This window comes from Sinohyriopsis cumingii, unplaced genomic scaffold, assembly GCF_028554795.1.
Source record: "Sinohyriopsis cumingii isolate HCF-2022 unplaced genomic scaffold, ASM2855479v2 utg002078l, whole genome shotgun sequence".
Lineage (NCBI taxonomy): Eukaryota > Metazoa > Mollusca > Bivalvia > Unionida > Unionidae > Sinohyriopsis > Sinohyriopsis cumingii.
Genome location: NW_028316125.1, coordinates 345,289 through 370,043, shown reverse-complemented (window position 1 = coordinate 370,043; position 24,755 = coordinate 345,289). Strand labels below are relative to the sequence as shown.

The 24,755-nt window shown below is 37.3% G+C and overlaps 1 protein-coding gene across 1 annotated transcript in view; it reads left to right on the top strand.

Moving 5' to 3' along the window:
* The first annotated feature begins 2,079 nt into the window (after window positions 1-2,079).
* LOC149771175 (uncharacterized) overlaps window positions 2,080-24,755 on the top strand; it is a 41,684-nt gene continuing 19,008 nt past the window's right edge. Inside the window, exons 1-3 of the mRNA XM_089948771.1 lie at window positions 2,080-2,622; window positions 3,448-3,606; window positions 8,072-8,906. Coding sequence (XP_089804897.1) covers window positions 2,098-2,622; window positions 3,448-3,606; window positions 8,072-8,906 — 1,519 coding nt within the window. The 5' untranslated portion in view covers window positions 2,080-2,097. The remainder of the gene's footprint in view (window positions 2,623-3,447; window positions 3,607-8,071; window positions 8,907-24,755) is intronic.

The window sequence follows — 24,755 nt, the reverse complement described above, 5'->3', positions numbered from 1 at the left end:
TATCAAAATATGCTTCATTAATTTTATTCAGCACCTGCTCCTTGTGAGGGCACTAATTCCTAGCTTTCAGGACTTTAAATTATAGGTCATGGAGTCTCCGTTTTGAAAGTATACCAGACTTGTAAGACACTAATGGCAAGGCTTATTAGATTCATTTTTAGGAATTTACTTTATTGTTTAAATTCAGACATTTTAGTAGTGAAAACCCTGCATATTGGTGGCAGGCCAGATTGAATGAACTTGTATTAGTTTATACTGTTGGCATAAACCAAATCTTTGGTAAGGGAAGACATGCATATAAATGGCAGACAAGAATGGACATACAAGTTTAAACTGTTGGCCTAAACCATATCTTTGGTAGGGAATCTCACATATGCTAGTAGCAGACAAGATTGGAATCATTTTTGTAGGAGTTAACACTGCTGGCATAAATTACATCTTTGGTTCGAAAGCTCATGTATGCCACTGGCAGACAAGGTTGGATTCATTTGTAGGAGTTGAAACTGTTGGTGTAAACTAGATTCTCTGGTAGTTCAGTCTATGCATGCTAGTGGCAGGTCAGACTGAATAAATTTGCAGCAGTTGGCACTCTTGATCTAAACCCGATCTTTGGTAGGGAAGCTCCTGTATGCTAATTGAAGGACAGATTGGATATAGTTGTAATAGTTGACACTGTTCTCATAAACCCAGGGCTCAACTTTGCCTTTTGTCGTTATTAGCATCACTGTGATACTTGTACTATTTCATCTAGCAAAAATAAGTTCTTTCAGTGACCAAAATCGTAATTCATATTTTTAATATAGAATATCTCTAGCAGGAAACAGCAAGTTATTTTTTTTTAGCTAGCAGTTTAATTTTACTGCCTTTTGAGATTTATGAGTAGGAAAATGCTTGCTAAAATCAGTCTTGACATCTGAGGCTACACATATTTTGTTTTTACAGTTTCCTGTATGTATGCAATCTATCATATGAAATACAATAAAAACAAGCGATGTGGTGTTGATAGTATAGATGATGGTATAGTACATAGGAATTTTGATAAGCTTTAAGACTGCCTATACCTTGGGCTTTATTGATATCAAGTGTTGAAACAACTGGGAAAACATACTGACCAATTAATTTATGTGACAATTACTTAAGTACGTTGTATGACATGTCAACTTACCAAATGGTCATTTGACAGTTTTTGCTCATTTGTCGGGCATGTCCAGCAAATAAGGTAATTTTACTCTCTCTCTTTATATATATATATATATATATATATATATATATATATATACACACACATGTATATTGATGACTTGATAGAGTACTTAATCTTTTAAGACAATGGCTCTCAGTGCTTTACAACATCAAGTTAGCACATACGGACAGATAAACACTTTTCTTAGTCTTACAGATAGGATAAAAAACATGAATGTCTCACACAAAAGTAAATGAATTATTACATACAAAAATGGCATGAAACATGTACACAAAATAACCAAACACAAAGAGTTTACACTACAGTTTCAACCTAAAAATAATGACAAATGGATGAATATCAAGTTTATTTATTTATAAGCCTCTGTAACATTATAGTATTTACATATTGAAATATCATTTAATACAATTGTGGTGCTCAAAGAAATTTTTTAAAGAAAGGCTCATGGCTGGTGACTTAAAACACAAGCCCTAACTCAGTTTCTACAAGCTCTGACTCGAATTCCATTAGCAAAAACAGGGCCCTGCTTTTCACTGTTATTTATGTGAAAAGAAAATTTAACTCACTGATCACTATCACAAAATCGTCGTATGACAAGTCTTCCTGCTATGACAGCAATAAGGCTGAAGTCTGATCAGAAAATATTTGAAAATATCCTTGTAACTCCAGTTTGTTTTACATTTGACCTTTGAAACCCCTGTATAAAAAATAGTGCTTTAATTGGTAGAGTTAATATGCACAACACAAAGGATTTCTTGGTATGGTGACCGTGCATGTATCTGTGCAAGAAAGATATTTCTTGCAGACAAAGTTCTCATTCTGAGTTTTGTTATATTTGCAGGTAATGATGACTGATAAGAAGAGCATTTAGCCAAGCTAATACAGACATTGACATGCCTCCTACTGGTGCAGCAGCCAAGGTCAAGGACTCAGAGTACAGTAATTGGCTGAAAGTTGGCTTGGCTCTGTACTATATGAAGGATGGACTACATTCCTTTATACAGGGGGAGGTGGATGCTATGCACCAGTCCCTGTTGCAGAAATTGTATGGAGGCTTAATTGTACCAAAACCTAAATGTTCCGGATGCATATCCAAGGATGTAAAACAAAACAGATATACACATGTCTGGAGTTTACGATCTCCAGGCTGCCTTTCCAGTCTCTGTGATGTCTGGTTGACTGAACTAATGACTCTCCACACCAATCCAACATCTAATAAAATCTACTGGGATAACTGTGATGTGACTTCCTGGCCATTTGTTCCCTGGGAATGTGCAAAGCTATACATGCCTCGAGGTCAGTTACCAGCCAATACTGGACCGGTCAAGTGTGATTCCCAAGCCCTACTCACCCTGATGGCTAATTGTACATACTTCCATGGAAAACTATCCCCAGCAGGTCTTAAACTGACACACACGGTATATATCTGTTTACCTTTCATTTATCATCTACCAAGTTACTTTTTATCTAAACCCCATCCCCCTCCATTGTCAAGATTGACTTTGTTCATCACTCACTGTATTGACTTGTCTGCATGATAACTAATCAACAAACCCTTCAGACATAATTTGTGAACAAAAACCCTTGAGGTAGAATATATGCATAGACTTTGATGAAACATTGTATGTGAGCTTGTTTTATTGTCCATCATTAAATTATATTGACTCACCTGAATTTTAATTGCAGTTATGTGCATGTAAGTTTTCTACGTTGCCTGTCACTCATATTATTGATTCATATACTCATCAGTCAATATGAAACTTGCTATGTACGCTTACTAATGAAGATGCGGTGGAAATCCATGAGGGGAATTTGTCATGCATCTGATTTTAGTAAATTCCTTTCAGGTAATAATTTGGGTATTGTAAATCACAGACATGCTAAACCTGTGTGTTAAAACTAGAATGCGTTGGGCTCTCTGTTGTGATCATTACAAGCAATACGATTATATAAGAAGAAATATAAAAATATTTATTAGGTATATGATTATTAAAAACATTGTTAATTAATACTAGAATATATATTGACAGGACAAGATATAGGAATGAAAATAAATGTTGAATCAGTTATGTTGTATAACGACTATGTTCCAGGCTTCCCAAATATGTCATTGCTGAAATGTATTTATAGTACAGAGATTTACATTTGTGTGCTTCAGCTGAATATGAATTATTTAGGAATAATACATAATTTATATGGATTGTTTTACCATTTATTGGAAGTGTTACTTTGATTACTTACAGGTGTCCAAAATAAGGAACTGTGTGATGCATTCTGGGGAGATGAAACTAACAGATGGTGACAGGATAAGTTTTATACAGGACATAATTCATTTGTTAGAGGACCCAACTCATCTCATATCACTGAAGGAATGTAAACAGGCTGTGGATGAGATACATAAGGTATGGAATATGACTATGTATAAGTTAGTTGCTAATTTTGGTTAAAGGTCAGTAACAAGGGCTTTATACCACTATGGTATATAAGTTTTAGAATTTTTTTCCAAATGTATGTGTGTCAGATATGGTTGGTGTTTGCTATGCCCCAACCGGGAACATTTTGCTTTTATGTTGTCTATCAACAAGTACTCACATCAGTCCCAAATACATTTTTATGTTGTCTGTCAACAAGTCCTCACATCATCCCAAATACATTTTTATATTGTCTGTCAACAAGTCCTCACATCAGTCCCAAATACATTAAAGTAAAATAGCAATAAAATATTTTACTTAGAGCCCTGAAATTTATAGTCATGAGCAGATGACCTGGTTAGATTTTCAGACCATTATGTCAATTTCAGTTGTTTTTTTCCTACACCTAAACTCCTGTGTGTGTGTGTGTGTGTGTGTGAAGGGGCTAAGTATCTGACATAATCTAACACATCCTTACCCATCACATGAATTTTGTATTGATGTGAAGTAACAGGTGTCTAAAGTCATCAAAAAAAATCAGAATTTTGTTCATTTTGTTATAATAAAAAAACAGCTCTGAAAGATTCCATTATTCTGAAGAAGGCCCTCAGGAGCTTAGTGGTCTAAAGCACTCACACAGCTCCCCTTTGCTCACACGGCATTAAACCTGTAAATGTCTAAGTCTATTATCGTTTGGCTGCAAGGAAATAGGTGTTAAACTCTAGGACTTTGGAAAGGTAATCAGTGTTCCGAATTCTGGCAGGCTCTCTCTTCTTAAATAATGTTTTGCACCATTTATGGATAAGTTTTCCCCATGATGTACACTTGTGACATCTATTACATCATAGACACCTAGATCTACATACAGACACCTCTACACTTTACCAATCCCCTATCATGTCTTGTGATAAATATGCACACTTTAGATTTACAACCCTTAAGTATTGCGGACATAAATGGTTTCTGCCATGAAATAAATCTGGTAGCAACTTGCCTGACTAGTACTATTTTGAAATGTCCATTGTCTATGATTGAGAGAATGATACGCTAATACAGTGTGGTATTGTAGAGTCAGTCTGGTATTGTACTTACAACTGACATGTGGTCAAGTCATGCCACAGAAGGTTTGTATATTGCCGTTGATGCACTGTTATGAATTCTAGAATTTACAGAACACATTGCTTGAAACGAGAGAGTTCAATAACATACACACTGGTATTAATTTCTCAGCTGATATTAAAAAGTCAGGTGCAAACTTTGGAATAAAGCATGATCAAGTTGGTGCACTAGTAAGTGAAAATGCATCAGATATGATAGTCTAAGGAGAGAACCAGTCATCAATGCTTCCATTTTTGATCATGAATACTGTTGTTTTGAACATGTGAAATCAGAGGACCAAGAGTACTGATGTTTTTGGCTAGACTTGTCGGTGACATTGTTATATTAGGAGAATTTTTATACTTTGGGGTTTTATACCAGGTTGTCCAGTGTAAATCTCTGCCACGGAACATGGGTTTAGGGCCTGTAAATACAAATTCATTGGTTTTATAAATGACTTGAATTACCATTTCAACTTCCTTCCATCCTCCTCTGTTTCAGGCTTGCATTTCGACACCTTGGGGGAGTTTTTACCCAGTTCAAGGCAGTCCATGTGTTATAAGTTCCCCCTGCATGTCTGAGCATGGTCTATGGACCTATACGTCCAGCACATGAAATCTATAAACAACTTTAATGGGCCATACCATTTAGCAGCACTTCTGTTTTGATACCGTTATTGCACCATCCAGCCATCTGGCTCTTGATCCATAATGTCAGGCTGGACCTCATTTTTTTATGCTGGCTCAGCTATATTCATATCATCTAACCACACCTGTTTTGGTGCTGTTGGTCGATGTAACTGTTCAGCTGTTTTCCCTCAATCCATGCCATCCAGTGACCATATAGCTTTAGCTACATATGGTCCTATGCCCTGAGAAGTTGAGCCTTGGAATTTTTATATTACCAGGGATCTTATTGATCCGTCAGTCCACCTAACATTACTATTACTGGGTTAGCATAACCTTCTACAGTTCTATCCATACATCCAACACCCATACCAGCTGTTTTGGTTTTTGACAAGCCATCTGTACTGGTTTGACGAATACATCCTGATAAGGCTGGCCATTTACTCACAGCATACCCTCTAGACCCTTACTGTGACAGTACAAGAGACAATGGATATAAATCTAGATTACATCCAGAATGACTGGTACTCTGAAACCTGATGGTCATTCATGTTCAGACCCCACCATAGGGCAGACTTGGTATAGCTTTAAGATAGCGATACAATTTCTGGGATGTTCCCGGATGCAGATTTTCCACCACTCCCTCTTACGCACTGGCATACAAGGGTCAAGATATGAGAAGTTTTTTTGACAAAGAGGACACCATCCCTTCCTTTTGTCTTCCCTGCAGTTAAAAATAATCTAGGACTTTGCCAAGAGTCACTCTGCCAAGACTATCAACTCGGGCAATTCCACATCCTTTCTTTTTCTGAGAGTCAACTTCCAGCATTCTTTGCAATCTTGCTGGCATAAGACCAATTTTGACAACTTTATCTCAGATTTCTCTGTATTAGAGATGAACTACACTGTGGTCAATATTGCTTCACTTGCTTCTATTCAGTGGATAGACATTCTGCACACTGCTTCAAAGCTCATTTGCAGTATGTTGGCCATATTTTGTTGTTGGGCTTGGTTTCTCTGGTGATTTCTCAGGCTCGCAAACAAGATCAGGAAATGCATATCCCACCATGACCCTATGAACCTCCTTTTAGATTACATCTGCGGTTCAGTGGCAAGATAGAGGACTTGGAGAGGCAGAAAGCACAAGAAATGGCACAAGATTGTGCTTGAAGACCATCCAATTTAAAGAGATTACAGAAAGTGCCATGTTTTCAGGGACTGGTGTAATGTCTAAAACATCATCCTATTATGCCTCTTTCCCAAAATTAGCTGATTTTCCATTGCCTGTTTGAGGAGACAAAGTTGGGTCCGATTCCTATTAAAGACACATTACGTCATCATGGTAGGGAGGATCTAGATCATAACAAAGACCTCTCTGATTTGTTGTTCAACTTTGACTTGCTTAGGCATAAATTACAGGTTTCCAAAGTGGAATCTTTTCTGGACACTGACTTGGATGTACTCAAACAAATTAGAACCTTTATCCAGGACCTAGCTGAAGCTCTTTTCATACAAAATTGGTTGCCTGATAGTGTTTGCTTTGAAATTAGCACAACCTCTGGACGGAAAACTTGCACAGTTGTAGCTAGATTCGCCCAAAGATTTAATGGTGTAAAGAAGATGTCATTATTTGCTCTTTCCAGACATAAACCATATTGCCTCCAGGTGTGCTAGTCACAATCAGGATAGTGGGTTAATCTTCATAAAGGGAATTCAATATGTTCCCCTCAGAGGTTGCCTGGGGTATAGGTCAGATGCTTAACATTCTCTCATCCTGTTACATATCCTCTTAAGTTTAATATTATCACGGAACTTGTTTGAAGGAGAAAGAATTTATTTTAGTAAAATTATGTTTCTCTCAGAAAACATTCTCAATCACATTTTCTTTTACACCCCTCCATCCTCCCCACAAATACAAATGGATATGTAGTTTTCATAGTTTGCAATCCAAACAAACCACCACTGTCGTTTTTTACAGGATGGTATGCATGTTTTATAAACACAAGTCTTGTTTGTTTAAATATATTTTATGTTAGAGACATTTCTCAAAATTGCAACCAAATCATTTTACTTAAATGGTGCCAAGCACTAAAGTAAATGTTTGAGTTATCAAGTCTATGCAGAGAATGATTACAAGTATAATAATGTTTATCTTCTGTGGGAATGGATGGGTGGCAATGTTGTGGATGAGGTTACGAATGACAAAGAGAATGGATGGGTATAAATGCTGTGGATGAGGCTAAGGATGACAAAGATAATGGATGGGTTGGAATGTTGTGGATGAGGCTAAAGATGACAAAGATAATGAATGGGTAGAAATTATGTGCATGCGGTTAAACATGATAGACAGTTGATGGATATGAATGATAAGGATGCAGCAGATGATGACAAAGAGAACGGAATATATAATTACATTTTTATCTATATTTGTAAATTTTAAGGTCCTCCCTCTGTATTTGTAAATAATACCACTCTTCTTTCTCTGATGGAATTGGCATGTATATTGTATGTGCCTTGCTTAACATTTTCTGAAACTGTTTTTCTCTTTGTCATGTGTTTGTCACTTGCCCATCCCTTTTGGAGTCCATGTAAGCCATGCAAATTACACACCATAAATTGACTCAGTTTATACATATGTATCAGATTTTACAGCAGCTTACTTATATCTTATAGTTGACAATTACTTTGCCAGAAGTAATTTTAACTATATGCATAGATATGTCTTCTTGCAGATTGATAATGACTCCGTAGACGTGTTCTTTAATGTAGAGTTAGAAATGATAGCCTTGAAGACAGCTGTAAATGCAGTCAGACAAGACATGGGAAAGCAGGAGGAAAGAACATTAGTCAGTGTTGAGTCTTTGAAGGAGGAATACATACAACTTACAGAACAACTGAGAACAAAGATTGATACTGTTGAAAATAGGGTAGGCACTGTTGAGAATAGACAGGACGCTGTTGAGAATCGGGTAGGCACTGTTGAGGATAGACAGGATGCTGTTGAGAATCGGGTAGGCACTGTTGAGGATAGACAGGACGCTGTTGAGAATCGGGTAGGCACTGTTGAGGATAGACAGGACGCTGTTGAGAATCGGGTAGGCACTGTTGAGGATAGACAGGATGCTGTTGAGAATTGGGTAGGCACTGTTGAGGATAGACAGGACGCTGTTGAGAATCGGGTAGGCACTGTTGAGGATAGACAGGACGCTGTTGAGAATCGGGTAGGCACTGTTGAGGATAGACAGAAGACTATGGAGAATAAGAAGGACACTGTTGTGAAAAGGGTGGATGTAGCTGAGAAAAGGCTGGATGCCATTGAAAGAGATGTTGAGTCAGTAAAGGAGCAGACAGACACTGCATTACAAAGTCAGGAGAAGAAACAGAAGGAGATGCACAGAGATCTTCAGTCAGTTATGGAAAAGACACGACAACAACGGGTGGAGTTGTCTCAAGCCATATCAACAAGTGTAGCCCCACTTGGAGTAAGAATTGAAGCAGTAGAGGAAAAGTTGACAAGCCTGCAGGAGAGTGGACATAGGACAGCTGAGAACCTTGCTTGTATAGAAGGTAAAGTGACTTGAATCTTTTCTATTTTAATTAGCATTAACAATACTTGTTTCAGAATAAAATTCCAGGAGTTAGAAAGAAATCTATGGAATCCGATGCAGAGGATAACTAACTCTGACAGGAAAAGGGAAGTAACAGCAGGATGGATACAGTGTATACTGTACTGTGATAACGTTATCAGACACAACTGTAAATGATTGGTTGAAAATAGCCTGGAATCTGGAGTTCATTGTAAAAGTTTCCACGATATAACATCTTAAATAATTCAAGTAGGTATGAATCTAAATCAGCAAAGTTGAAGAATAATATCTTATGATTTGCTCTGAAATTCTAGTCTTATACAAATTCATTGGTCATTATGTTTTTCATGTTTAAGCAATCAGTATCCACAAAGCATGAGAAAAAATAGATATGAAAACTTATCTCTAGGACTTCTCAAATACACTATAATTGAATGATTACTCCATGGAATGTTCTAAAGACATTATATCAATCCTTCACACCATGTGTTTTGCAAGTAGGTTGTGTCACTCTGACACAGTATATCAGACCTATAGAACAAAATATATGTAGCTCAGGCCTGAGTTAAATAAAATATACTAGCAACAGGAACTAGCTTATGCTATCATTCTCCAAGACTTGTTTTGCGGGAAACTTGATCCCCCCAGAAATCTTTACCATCAACTTTACCGGGAATACATTCAATTACAGTTATTATATTTGAAATTGAAAGTCTGTTTCATATTATCTTGTCTATTAATAACTAATTTTTAAAATAAGTAGAGTGGATTCATATATTGTTGCTGAGTGAAAGTATGTACACTGTTATTTAAAAAATAATTAATTTAAGAGAAAACTAGTGGATACTTAAGAATAATATTAATACTGAAGCGTGGTGGTGAACTGACATCCAGTGTGGCTGCGATGGTTAAATGAAAAATCTTATTTTCCTGGATAGATAATTATATTAATATAGGGTTTTCATCACATAAAACGTCTTACAATGTGTAGCTGGTCCAAAAATAAAAAATATACACATCTGGTGCACGATATAGTTGCTAACAGGGAAGCCATCTTAAAAATGTTGCTATCTCTACACTTCTCAAGTGGTTTTTGCCACAAGATATCTTATTATGTCAGAATGAAATTGATGCCAATTTGGCATCCAAGATGGCAACTATGGAGGCTATCATATAGAGTGTTATGCCAATATTTTGCCAGATGAATTAGGATGAATTCAATCACGTTCTTTTTTAAATACATTCTCTTCTAGAGTCAAGGATATGTTCATGCATTTAAATTAGAGATTCAAACGTGTTATAGTTCTTGAACCCTCCCTCCATAGTATTTTTGCTGGTATAATAATGTCTCTTGTGTTCAAACCCTCCCTCCATACTATTTGTGCTGGTATAATAATGTATGGTATAACAATGTCTGGTATAATAATGTCTCTTGTGAGATTTCAACCATCATCTATATTTTGTCAGCAGTGTCCGTTTCGTTACCTTCCTGTTTGGCAATAGGTAGACCATAATTATTCCTACGATTGTCACAATTCGATTAGTGTTGGTTAATTTGACCTAAGTACTTGGCAGGCATAGATAGATATCTTCTTCATCCCCTGATTTGTGACATCTGATTTTTAAATTTCTGGTTTGAATATTCATTGGATACATGTTATAGGTCAAATTTGAGACTCTCTTAGGGACCCTTATACCAGCATTGTTATTTAAGTATTCACTATCTTGTCTTTGCTGGCTTTACACATACCACGTGCAAGGCAAATGTATTGTTGGTTTTTTAGTCTCTTTGATCACTGATCTCACATCACTTCACACTATAGTGAATATCATCGATAATTTGTTTTTTGTTTTCAGAAATTATCAACTTGAACACAATATGTCAAGGCTGAGTGTGGGCAAAGGAAGGCTCCGTGGGATACACCCCCACCTACCTCGCTTCATCTAGTTACTACCAAACAGACAGGTATTTGTTCTGTTATTTATGGTGGAACGAAGGATTTGACCTTGCAGAATATAGAAAAACTTATTAGGAGAAGAAAGCCATTCTTCCTTTCGATCTTAAAAATACTCAGGATCCTTCTCTGAGTCCAATACATCTTGGGTCACTCACAAGAGAGGAGATCCTAGTGTAAAGGGTGAGTCACATCCTGCTACAAGGAAGGAGCAGCACCCTCTTCAAGTCCATAACTCAGTCCTGGCAAAAAACAGATTGGGCCTCCAGGGAATGGGAGAGCAATTATCTCATGATATAAGTTTATAGAAGAGTGTTCATTCATGAGCTTGGAATCAACTGATTCAATTAATGTTCACTAGGAGCATGTCACTCTTCAAGTATTGGTCACTAGGAACTAGAATGCGTTGGCTGTGGTTACAGGGATTGGATCAAGACCTTCATCTTGCAAGGCTATCGATGAATACCGTTGAAGACACAATGTCTGTGTATCCACACGTGTACTAGGCTACAGAATGGGCTCGGATTGACATCCTTTCTTCCCTCTGATCCTAAGATATAGGGGCATCATTTTCAGAGAAGTAAATCTGGTGCTTTTAATGGAATATGTGCACTCCTTTTATTAGAACAAACCAGAGTGTTAATGACCAGTCCTTTTACTCACAGACTTTACTAGAATCTATAAAGGCAGAATAGTTTGAATGATTATCACTCTTTCCACCTTCATTTTACACGAGTTTCTTCAGAAGGAACCTTGCAAGACAGAAATTACATCTTCAGTCAGAAACTCCATAAGACCTGGTAACTGTCAACATTCAGGATGTGTTCCTTCATGTCCCAATTATTCCATCTCACTGGAAATACCTCCTTTTTTGCCTGGATTTGGATGTTTTCAATTTTAGTTGTCTACCATTCAACGTTTCCTCCTCCTCCTGACCCTTTACGAGAGTTTTAGGAGTAGTTGTCACCCACTTGTTGTGATTGGGGATGCCTGTGATTTGCTATTTCGATGTCTGGTTGATCTAAAATGGCCTTTTGGGGTCCTCCATGCTTACAGAAATCAGGCTTTGTTCCATTTTATGATTTGGTATTATATCTTCATAAGACCTGGTAACTCGGAATAGTTTCTATCACACTAGACAAAAGCATGGTTCTTATGCAGGCACTGGAAGCCATCTTCCCTATACCTATCGTTACTCCATGACTGACGTGGTTTTGTAAGAATACTGCATTTGAACCTCGTCTATTGTCTCTTTCTGGCTAGCTGGAAACTGCACACGTATCCCTTGACCACATGGATTTCTTAATGATCAGAATTTCACTACCACTTGAGTTAGTGGGTAAAGTGTGGCCAGTTTCTGAGTACCATGCATACCCCAAACCTCACTCTTATTATGTTCATGTACATGTCAGATGCCGGGTGGGGTACTCATCTGGAGAAAGAAGTGTCAGTGAGAAACAATCTCTCCATTTATGTCAACCCAGTCCCATTTCATTGGGCTTAGGCAGTGTATGGTTTCCATTTGAGGTGGGATCATCTGTTTGCTTATGCCTTCGGACTGATTGGGCAAGTGCTCCACAAATTTGCTCTCCACTGTTGTTAGATCTGCCCAAGAGATTGTCTAGGAGGAGGAACATGCTGTTGCACCACATGAAGTCTTCTGCTCAACAGCCCACGTATTCTTCATCTTTATGATTGGCTCATTGCAGCTGATCTATATGCCAGGACATGTTGCCTAGCAACGGTGCCATTTGCCCCATTCAGGCCATAGGACAGTCCATGTCCATAGTAGTCTTTAATGCAAAGTGGAGAATCTTTTGTGACTGGCATAGTAGGAAATCTATTAATCCTAGCAGTCCATCAATGAACGGCATGGCCAACTTTCTTATTTTCATTTGTCAGAAGAGAGACACCATTCAGTTTCTGTTAAGGCAAATAAGGCAGTCATATAAGAGGAACCCAGATTCTTTAAAGGCACAGGCATTCTCATGTTTTCCATCTAAAGTGGTAGTTCAAACTGCAGGGACAGAGACCAGTTTTTTTCTCACTAATGCCTAAGTGGAATATTATAGATGTTATTCTTGCTAAATAAAGTGTTAGGTTAAGACTCTTTCGATAAGTTTAGCCCTAAAACTGTTTTCCTGCTCTCCTTAGCATCTGCAGTTAGGACAAGGGAGTGATATTACTGATTTTAAAATGTAGACTTGTTTTTGTTTTATCAAGGTAGAGGGTTAAATATTTTAATAGTGTAATACTTATCTCAGTTTTCTCCTCCCAACCCTTTATGATGTACCTCAAGCTGTGTGCGTTGTTAAGAAGAACAGAGCTACTGTGCATGGTCATATAATGGACCTGAGCTGTTTTTGTTTTTTGTTTTTTGTGGGGGTGTCTGGACTTTCTGGAAGTTTCTATATAATGGCAGAACGGAACTTTCTCGTCAAGTTGAGGGTAATTTACATGTCCCAAAATGGTAAGCAATTGCAATACCATCTGGTCGGTATTGCATGATTAAAATTAGTTTTAATATCAGTAAGACATCATCTGTCACTATTGTATAGCTTATTCTATCTTCCCAGTTTAGAAAGTTCTGGAACATGGGTATTATAGACCCAGTCTGATTCCATGTCATAGACCAATGAGCACTAGTGTCTTCTCGTTCTTTTCTGGGTGACATGTTGTCACGGTTGAACATTTTGTTGCCAAAGAAAAACATAAATACCAGCGATGCTTCTTCTGTTTTGTGCCTTAGAATATTAGTGTCACATATTTGGAGGACTTTTTCTTCAGTCCTTTTAATTTTCAAAAGTTTCTTTGATAGATAGGTGTTTATTTTCAGTCTTTGTTTAATGCACAGTGAGCACCATACCATCCCTACCCCTAGTATGTTCAGATTATTTCAGATGCCCATCTAACTCAAAATTAAATTCTTTATGTGCGTATTTTCTATGCGTCATATGCAATTATGACTGCATAACTTTTTTCTTGTTATGTGGGATAATTCTTCTTTCAAGTGTATATGTGAGAAGATAAAACTTTTTTTTTTGCTTAGTACAGTTTGCACTCTACATTATTAACTATTAATAATTATTAAGTTTGTAGATGATATTTTACACCATGTTATGCATAAATAAAAAAAAGACTCTTAGTCCTTTCTACGGCAAGTAGTAAAGATAATGTATTAAATGCAATATCTTCTTTACATAAAAACAACAATTATTTTTGGGAAGTTTCTTTTCTTTTACAGAGAAAGTTTTGTTTCAGAACAATGTCACAATTTATTGGGAAGCGTAGGCACACCAAAGCCCCTAGGAATACACAAAAAGACTGTTTATTATGTACAAAATGTGCTTATGGTGCACTTTTATGTACAATGGGTAAAGTGTACAGTCATCATTAGTTTTGTTTTGTTTGTGCTAATGGTGACAGTGGTATTCTTTTTCTGGCATGTACATTTTATAATTGTTTTTTATTCTGTGTTTTGGAATAGATAGAGACTAATCCATGAAATTAGTTATCAGTAAATATACAAGACTGATCATGAATTCAAGTAGCCCTAAAAGTTGGATAAACCAACAAAAAAAATGAAACCATAGTACCAGAACATATAGTTAGGAAATTTTATTTCTGGTGCTATTCCAATTTGTAGATCGTATTGGAAGGCATTGTTATCACATGGCAAAAATTAGTGGAATGAAACTCTAACTCAAACATCAATCACAGACTACTGGTTATGACACAGAAACCTTATAATAGTCATATTTTCATGGAATTTTCACTGAAACTTATACAGAATGTAGATAGTCCTGAATGAAAATTATACTGATATTATCTCCAGCATGGCAACTATATTGTATATCTCACTGCTACTCACTTGAATGGATGCTGAAGAATTACCAGAGCACAACTTTCTTAAAGCCCTGAATAATTAGGTCCAATTTCTTTGGATATTTTCACTATAACACGTTTTGTAAAATGTAAATCGTTCCACTTGATAATGGTACAGATCTAACCACCAACTTGTCTGTATTATTGTGAACCAGTCTGACACCCAGACCTACTTAACCTTAGGGCAAAGACAAAGGTCATTTCTAATATTCCTGTGTTTTACAGAGTTTATGAACAATTACTTGTAGATATTCAAATTGAACCTGACTAGACCTTGCATTTATAAGTCAGTTTATAGTCAGTACTTTGACATTGGTTTGTGTTTTATACATAATGGCTTGTGAGCGTAATAATGCAAATGCATAAGATTGGATTCTTTTCAAGTCTGGGTCATGGATATAACTAACGAATGCCTTGTGCATACAGTTATTTAGAGTTTTTTTAGATGGCTTGAATACTGAACAGCTAAGTTGAATGAAGGCAGAAAACATTGAATTTCGTATGTGTTTCTATGCACATAGGGCTGGTTGGTGAGCTTGTTGAAGGTCAGAGTATATAACATTAAGCATATTAATGCATTTGGATACATTTGGACATTTAGGTGTGTAGTTCTCCCTGCAGTTAGTAAAAGGATTGTTACATTTATGTGTCTGTCATCCAGCCAGCCGTTGACCAAACGACAATTGTGTGTTACCTCTCTGGGAGGCATGTGTATCTGGCCCAATTATGCTCAGATTTAGACTATACACTTGAAATCCTCAAAATCTCTTCAGGTTCAGTAATGAAATAATGCATGAATGTAATAATTATGTGATCTTCTGATTGGCTTAGCTTGTATGTCATATGTCTTAACCAGTTTTTATAACAATTTGAACATAGACTGTCTTCAGGATCATGCAAGCATGTGAAAATGAGAGGATCCAGACCTATTAATGAGCAGATCCAGACCTATTAATGACACTCTTTGGAATCCATATGTCTAATATGATTTTAATCAGATTTGGAATGTGGGTTTCATCATGATTGTGACTGATAACGCCGAATTAAGATGATTGAACTGACGAAATACGGTGGATATTAAGGAAATGTAGAACACAAATGCAAACTGCAGAATGATGCATCAGATTCTGTACTCTACAGTATTTCTCTACATACCAGTTGCAAAATTAATTCCAACAACTATCACTGCTGTGATGACATTATTACTGGTAGTTGTATCAGCACAGTTTTATTTGAAGAAAACTACATAAGGAAAACTTAGTGTGATGTTTTCTGAAAACATTAGTATCTCTGATTATTTTTATTGAGAGTGAATTATATGCATACACACACACAAACAGATATATAAACAAGAAGAGTTTATGTGAAGGCCAGTTATCTGTACTCCATCGTGCATGATCGTTGTCCTGTATTCAGTATAGCAGAAAATTATTATTGCTACTCTTTTTGAACATTGACCAATTGACATTTGGTTTTCACTAGAAGACATCTGAAGTCTGGTAGGTCCTAAATGAACAAACTTTACAACCCACTATTGTTGAAACAGCTGTCATGTTGAAAAAGTATTTTGTACCACTCCTACTGAATGAATGGTCATATCAACATTGAGTTTTCACTAAATCACTTGATGTGGTATTTAATTGGTCCAAAATGAAAATAGTGACAATATGACTTTTATAATAATTACCATGTTATCATGTGGAAATGGACTTTTGTCTTATGTGATTTGAATAAAATAATGTAAATATTTTTATTTATCAGCAAGACCTTGGTCTTGTGTGATTATGAGCTGGATACACCCATTGTAATGCTACAACATTGCTTGCGAATGGCTGAGCTTGTCAAGATTCAAGCAACTATATTTCTTATGAGACTTGTATTATGTGATTTGTTATATGTTCAATCTTAATCTTGATAAATAAATTGATATTATCATGGTCTAAACAGTTTCCAATCTTGTCAACACTAGCTATGCATATGCCCCTGCAGACTGGAAAAGAGCATTGTCAGCACATAATTCTGTTCATTCAAGTTATGGAGCCAGTCAAACTCAGTCACAGTCACAATTGAGCTTTATTGTAATACAAGAGGGAACATTGTATGAGGATTTCGATTTGTATGGATACCAAACAAAGTGGAGCAGGAAGAAAGAGACAGATGTTTAAGTGTTCTTCCCTCCACTTTTCTCCTGTCCCATTGTTGAAGTGACATGGAGGAGACACCCCCACCCCACCCCACCCCGATAAATAAAATCTTGTCAGTATCTTTGTTATTTGATCTTGCAACTAATTGGCTGAATCCATTAATATATTTCTGTCGAGAGTAAGAAGGAAATACCAATTTTATGGACATCACCATCTTGCATAACACTTTATAGTTGAAATCTACCATTTTTAAACATTAGAAGGCAAGACAATTGCATTTAAGAGGAAAGAGAGAGTGACAAATGCAGTTAGAGAAAGAGAAACAAGAGAGTTGAGTGCAATTACAGAAAAAGAAAGAAAAATCAAATTAGACAAAGAGGAAAGAGAGAGGCAAGAGAGAGAGAGAACAGATAGGTGAATGCAGTTAGAAAAAGAGGAAAGAGATGCAAATGCAGGTGCAGAAAGAGGAGAAAGGAAGAAAGAGAAATGCAGATGCAGAGAGAAAGAGAAACGGAAGAAACGAAATTTCAAAAAATTAACGAATTCTCGAATTCTCAATTATTTTATATCTTTAATAAAATAACCAATTTCCTGTTAAGCACTGGTCGTGATATTGGCAGTAGCCAAAATGGTCCAGTACTGCTGATTGCGATATTAGTAGAACAAGTATTTTAGCCTATTTTAATCTATATGTATAAGAGTAGTTTTACAAATGCTTTTGAGGGGTGGCTGAGTGGTCTAAAGTGCTCTCTGTTACGGATCACTGCCATCTCACCTCTGTCTGTGTGGATTCAAGTCTCAGATTCGGCCACTGTGGGTATGTGAGAAAGCCTGCCAGTAGCTTCTCGTGTGTCAGTGGTTCTTTCCAGGGGATTTCCTGGGTTCTTCCTCCAACATTAATACTGGCCGCCATGTATAGCCTATCATGTGCGTTAGACCCTACAACAACAACAACAACAAATGCTTTTGAGAGAAACAGATGCCTAACTGGAATTTTGCTCTGCGCATGCATCACCAACACTGATTTGAATTTTTGAATTACCGTTCAGCATCGCATGCAGGATTCTGAAACTGGCTTCACCACCAAGGAAAAAGAAATCTATTGCTCAAAAAGTGAAGTTTAATTTGGAATATACCAAAATTTGGCCGTGCATTCAGCCATTAAATATTGATATACTTAATGCTTTTTGCTCACAGTGTGCCACAAATTTTAGTATTGGGCATGGTGGCAGAGACAATGTGAGGAAGCACATCGGTTGCAAAAATCACGTTGAGGTTGGGAAAATAAAGACTTTGCAGGTTTCAGGTCTGGAATATTTTAAGCCATTGATGGAAGATCTGCAGGCTACCAATGGTGAAGCATTATTTGTGAATTTTCTTGTTGAACACAATCTACCTTTATCAGCTTGTGGTCTTGCTAAACATTTTTTCCGACAAATGTATTTTCTCTAGTGAGGAAAAATAAGACAGACTTTAGGGCCTCCTTAGGTGCTGAAAATTTGTCAGCAATTTTAGTCACCAAGATCAACCAGCAGGCAAGAAGCCTGAACCGTTTAGAAAACAAATTTTTGATCAAGCAGTTGAGGAAGTTTAAGTCTGCCACAGTATCATGTCTTGATAAATAATCACAAGAACAAGTGAAGTTTATGAATACAATAATAAATATAAATGCAGATATATTTCTGCATATATGTAATGTTTTAGTTTTATATTGCAAACTTGATATAGTGTAGTATAGTCTAGTATTGACGGTCAGAGTTTGTTATTGTCATGGTATTTTTCACTAATTCATGTCCAAATTCATGACTTTTTATCCCTATTTTCACTAATTGCGAGCCTGGAAGGTTAGCAGGTATGCTTGCCTAAAACCAAGTCAGGCAACTAATACCTTTTGACCATAATGTGTGCATCCAAAAGATTACCAGAGGCAATTTCTTAGCGGAGTACTAAAACCATATTGATGGTAAAAATTTTGATAAAGTTTCCTACTCAATTTGGCCTCGCCAGATCTCTCTAGTCTGATCAAGGGTAACATTTTATGTTGGGAGTTTTCCAACAGGTTATTCATGAATTAGGCTTTTTGTAATTAAAATCTTATGCCTATCACCCTGAAAGTCAAGGATCTTCAGAAAGACCTCATCAAACTTTGAAAATATGATTAAATCATATTGTTTTGGTACTGGAAAAGGTGGGGACAAAAGCGTCCATTTACTGTTGTTTGCAGTTACGGAATAAGGTAAATAATCATTAGGATTTAGTCCCTTTGAACTAGTTTCTGGACATAATGTCTGTGGACCATTAAAGTTACTGAAACATTTCTTATGACATGTTCTTAGTTCTAAATTAAAATTGTGCTGAAACCTCATTAAATTGTTGTCATCTTGAAAATCTTGCCACTGGCACTCCCTAGCCATGAATCAAATTGCCTAAGTGCCTAATGATAATGGTATTAACATGACCATCCATTTGACTGCACTACTTTGAACCATGTTTGAAACCCAGACCTAGATAACCTTGGTGTTAAGTCTGTGGTCCTTTCTTCCATTTTTTGTGCTTCATTGAGCTTGTATATATCCGAACTCATTACACACTGTATTTACATTCTTGTCAATACACACATTCAGTGTCAGCATTTTGACATTGATGCATGAATGGACTGTATAAAGCATGGTTCATGGATATATCTGAAGATTATGTTGAATAGTGGAAGTTCAATATTCATAAAATGGATTGCTGTATGCCCACCATATGTAGAGCATTTTCTGATATGATATTATCTCTCTGTCCACATGTATGTCTGTTACTACTTGTGTTTTCTGAATGATAACTTTAGTTCATCTACAGTTGCCAAATTGTGTACATTGCTAGCAGTTAAGGTAATGAAGAAATCTATTGATTTTGAGATCAAAAGTTCAGAGGTCAAGGCCACCGAAAGAAAAAAGGTGTCAGCACAATAATTCGAATTGTCCACTAACACCCTATTATTTTTCAGTCTCTAAAGCTCAAAATTATAGGTCATGGTGGCTGAAATAAGAAAATTGATCAGTTTTAGTAAAATAACAATTTTAATTCTTTTTGATCTACAACTGCTATGGTGGCTTAGTGGTTAGAGCATCTGCCTCGGATGCGGGAGATCGTGGGTTCAATCCCCAGCCGAGTCATACCAAAGACTTTCAAAAATGGTACTAACAGCTGCCTTGCTTGGCGCTCAGCATTATGAGGTTAGTGTTAGGACTGGTCGGCCCGGTGTCAGGATAATGTGACTGGGTGGGACATCATGCTACATGTCTGCGGCATGATGCCCCAGTGCTAGACATCACTATAAACTGCCACATTGCAGACATCATAGCGATATGACTGAAAAATTGTTAAAGCTACGTTAAAAATCCAAATCACAGCAACGCAACAACAACATTTTGATCTACAATTACCAAACTCTGTGGATAGCTCTCTGATGAAAAATAGAAACCTATTTATTTCAGGTTCAAGAGTCATTGGGAAAAATAGTGATGGTTTCCACAGAATAAAATTAGTTTTAAGAAAAATAATAACAAAAATATGGTTATTTTACAAAATTAAGCAATTTTGCATTTTTAGCTCCACTGGTCATGGGCCAGTAGAGCGTATGGAATGGTTTATTGTTCTTCATATGTCTTCCCTCCATCTGTTAACACAAGTTTGTTATCATTACATCTACACTCCTTGGAGGATTGCCATGAAACCTCACCCACAATTTCACCCTATGGTTTAATTGGTTCTAAATGAAAATGGTGCCGCTTAGACATCCAAAATGGGAACAACAGCGGCTATCTTAAAACTATCGCTATTTCTACCCCTGAATGCATGGTCCTATCAAAATGGGAAATTCACTCAAAGACTTCTTATCATCTTGTTTCTTTGGTCCTAAATCAAAGTGGTACCAATCTGACTTCCAGTATGATCATTAGGGCAACCATCTTGAATAGCTTGTTTTGCTTATTGTTCCTAAATGGATGGATATATGAACATGAGATTTTTCACTGAAATACAGTTTTTGATGTCTGGTTTGTCCCCCGCAAAAGCAGTAATGATCTGATGGCCATCATGACAGCCATCTTGAAAATCAAATCTTGTCATTACAACTCTGGAACAGAAACAAGTATATATTGAATGGAAAAGTAATGGTGTTTCACCAGAAGATTTCTTATGATGCCTGGTTGGTCATATATGAAAATCTGATCCATCTGATATATAATATATCTGCCACAGTGTCATCCTTGAAGCAAAAAAGCACCTGTCAATCATGGCAATAATAGTTAAACTGGTTATTTGGTTTAGTATGTGTGCATATATGGTATGCCTACTGGAAGTATAGAGTATTTAATTAATTTAATTGAGTGAAATAGTCAGATACTCTGCTCACCTTGGATACTGCAACAGACACAGAAACAACAAAGATTCTTGCTTGATCAGATGAGCACAGAGGCCACATTTGGAAGTCTGCAGAGTTGTCTCCTTTACCCAAGGAAGGGGAGTACAGTGTTGGGACTCCTACCCTCTACTGTGATTTTCTTCTTGGCATCCCAGTGGGCACTTAGCTTGCACTCTTTTCAAGGATCTGGTTGGGCATTATGGTAAATATTTAATTCCTTCGGCATTAAAGGCAGGCTACTATTGTCACTTATTGTCTGGAAGCATCCTTTTCTTTCATGGATCCTCATCCTAATTCACTAGTCCAAAACTGGATCATTTATGGGAAAATGTCCACACCTTTCTGCAGAAGGGCTCAGTAGAGAGAATGGAAAAAGACCAGTCTCTGGTTTTGTGCTTGATGTCCAAAAATGGCAGAGAGTTTCAGCTTATTTTTTATATCTTTCTCCATTAAACAAATTCCTTCAAGAAGAACCATTCAGAATCTAGACTACCACCTCAGTCAGGATCCCCATAGAGCTATATGAATGGGCTGTCTCCATCAGCCTTCAAGATGCATACCTTCTCACCCCAATTTTTTCTCTCCACAAGGGAAATAATTTGTTTTACCTGGAACGCATTACAGTTTTCAGCTTTTACCAAGATAATGGCGGTAGCTGCAGCCCAACTGAAGTCTGTAGAGATACCCATCTTCCACTGCTTCAGTGACTGGTTGATGCGAAATGTCCTCAGAGAGAGAGAGAGATAGAGAGAGTCACACCTGCATGATCAATCCCTATGTTAGTCCACAGTGACATGGCTAATCCATTCTCAAGATGATCATTTATGTGAGGATGAATTTCCTTTACAGTCTAAGATGAGTTATGTCCCACTGGACAGTTTACACCGAATTTTGTCTCTTTTGTTGGCATTCAGCCAAGTCTTTTTGGCTTTCCTTTATCTTTCTCTTTCTGGCGACCTTGTGCTCTGCAGCAGAAGTGGTTATTCATAAGTACAATTTAATTCTGACCCCTCCAGTTTATCCATCTGGCAAACTAGACTGCAAAAGAATCCTGCTTCATCTTCAATCTCTCTGAGAACAGAATTTCATCGCTACTTTAGTTGGTGGTCCAATCATGACTCAGGAGTCACAATTCACAACCCAAAACCCTATTCTTGTCTGTACACTGATACATAAAATTCAGTTTTGGACACTCAGCAGAACCAGAGGGGTTAGTTTCTTTAGGGCTTGTGGTCCGGCAATAGACCTATCTGTGACATAAAAAACTGGAAATGTGACCTGTTTTCAGCCTTACAGAGCTATGTCAATCAAAAAGTGATGGTCTTGTATGACAGCATGTTGGTAGAAGCCTATCTCAGGCGACAAGGAGGTACACATGCTTCTTCTCTTTACATGACATGGAGATTTGCAATATCCTCTGTTGGGAAGCCATGGACCGGATCACACTCGGATAGTCTGTCCAGAAAGGTCAGGGTGGTACTCACGGAATAGTTTCTGTGCTAATTCATTGAAGAGTCTATGTTTAAGTTGTGGAGAGACCTTTGGATGACTTCATTATGATGAGACTGTACAACAGGCTTCCCTTTTATTTCTCCCAAGTCACATATCAGAGTGCCTGGCCAGTTGATGCCTAGGGTCAGAAGTGGGGTTAAATGCCCAATTATGCCTTCCCACCTTTTATAATGATTCTGCATGTGCTCCACATACTCAGGAATTCCAGGGCCCAGCTGATCCTGGTAGTCCTACTGTTGCTGCAACAGTCATGGTTAAGCGATCGAACTGTTAGTAGACCAAACCATCAGACTACCACAAAGATCGGATCTGCATTCACAACAAAGGAGATCTCCTACAGCAATACTCAAAATTTCCACTTTCATGTTTCGCTCATCCCATTTGATCCATCTGCCAGGACCAGTTTTTGACAAGATTGCCATCATCATCCAGGCTTGGAAGTAGTTCTTTCCAAGGTCTACGACATAAATTGGAGAATCATTCATGGCTGATCCTAGCTGTTGCACTCTGAGTGCAGTGGCGTAGTGACTTCTTTTCCTATTTGTTATTGTTGTTGTTGTGGGGTTTAATGCCATTTTTCACCACAAGATAGGCTATACATGGCGGCCAGTATAAATGGTGAAGGAAGAACCTGGTAATACCCCGGAGACAATCACTGACCCACGAGAAGCTAGTGGCAAGCTTTCTCACATATCCACATTGGATGAACCAGAGACTTGAACCCACACAGACAGAGGGGAGATGGCAATGATCTGTAATGGTGAGCACTTCAGACCACTTGGTCACTTGAGGCCCCTTTTCCTGTTCAAAGAGAGCTGTTGGGTTTCCACTATTAAGGGCTCTATGGCAGTCCTGTCTAACTGCTTAAGTTGGGCCTTCATATTTCTCATCATGTCAAATATCTTCATCTGCAGAGACCAGTATCTTTTTCACTCAGTTGTGCAGATGGAATATTGTGCTAGCTTCATGGGATTTGCCAAAGCCCCCTTATAGACCACTGAATGCAGCTTCATTTGAGAATTTTACTTTTAAAACTGTATTCCTCTGTCCTTGATGTTGGCAAGGAGATGGAGTGAGTGTTATACCTTGTCTATGGGAAAAGATTGTTTACTGTTCAGTAGTAATTATGAGTCAGTTTCTCGCCTTCGAGAATGTTGGTTTAGGCAAGAACAAGCTGCCTTCAGTAGAGTAGCACTTTTGACTGTTGAGATCCCCAAATGTAGTTCTTTTTGGAGAGAAATGGAAAAACAAAGTTTAATTACATAATACTTACCTGCCACTAAAGCGAAAATTCCCTCCTTTCATTCTGCTTTGGTGTCCTGAGTACAATTTATTTCCAAGTCCAAAAGATAGGTCATATGTATGGGACTATGACATGATTGTCAGACTGGGTCTTGGTCCTGTCTGTGCTGGAAGTTCTAAAACTTTCCATGCTCGCTAGAGGAATGAATCCTAAATTTCCATTGTCAAAAACCCTTTTGTATGATAGTCTGGGATGATATTCTTTATACTAAGATCTTTTCACTTGGAAAGCCATGAAATTGTTCTTAGACCATCCATTGATTTTTCGTTACCTTTATGTTACACTGGTACCCTCCATTGGTTTTTCTTTACCTTTTATAAGATCTTTTCACTGCTTCCAAGCCATGAAATTGTTTTTAGACCATCATTATTTGTTACCTTTATTTTACACTGGTATCCTTCATTGGTTTTTCATTAACTTTGTTACACTGGTAGTTGTATCTGCACATTTTCTATTTAACCAAATGAAATGAGAAATTACATTTTCTATCAAATTCTCTACAACTGTACATTTTTGCATTCATGGATTCGCCTTCCAATTGAGTTTATTATATGGCTCTGTATGCATAATCTGTTTTGCATTGCCAGTCTGTAAAATATTGCTTGTTACCGCTCTGCAT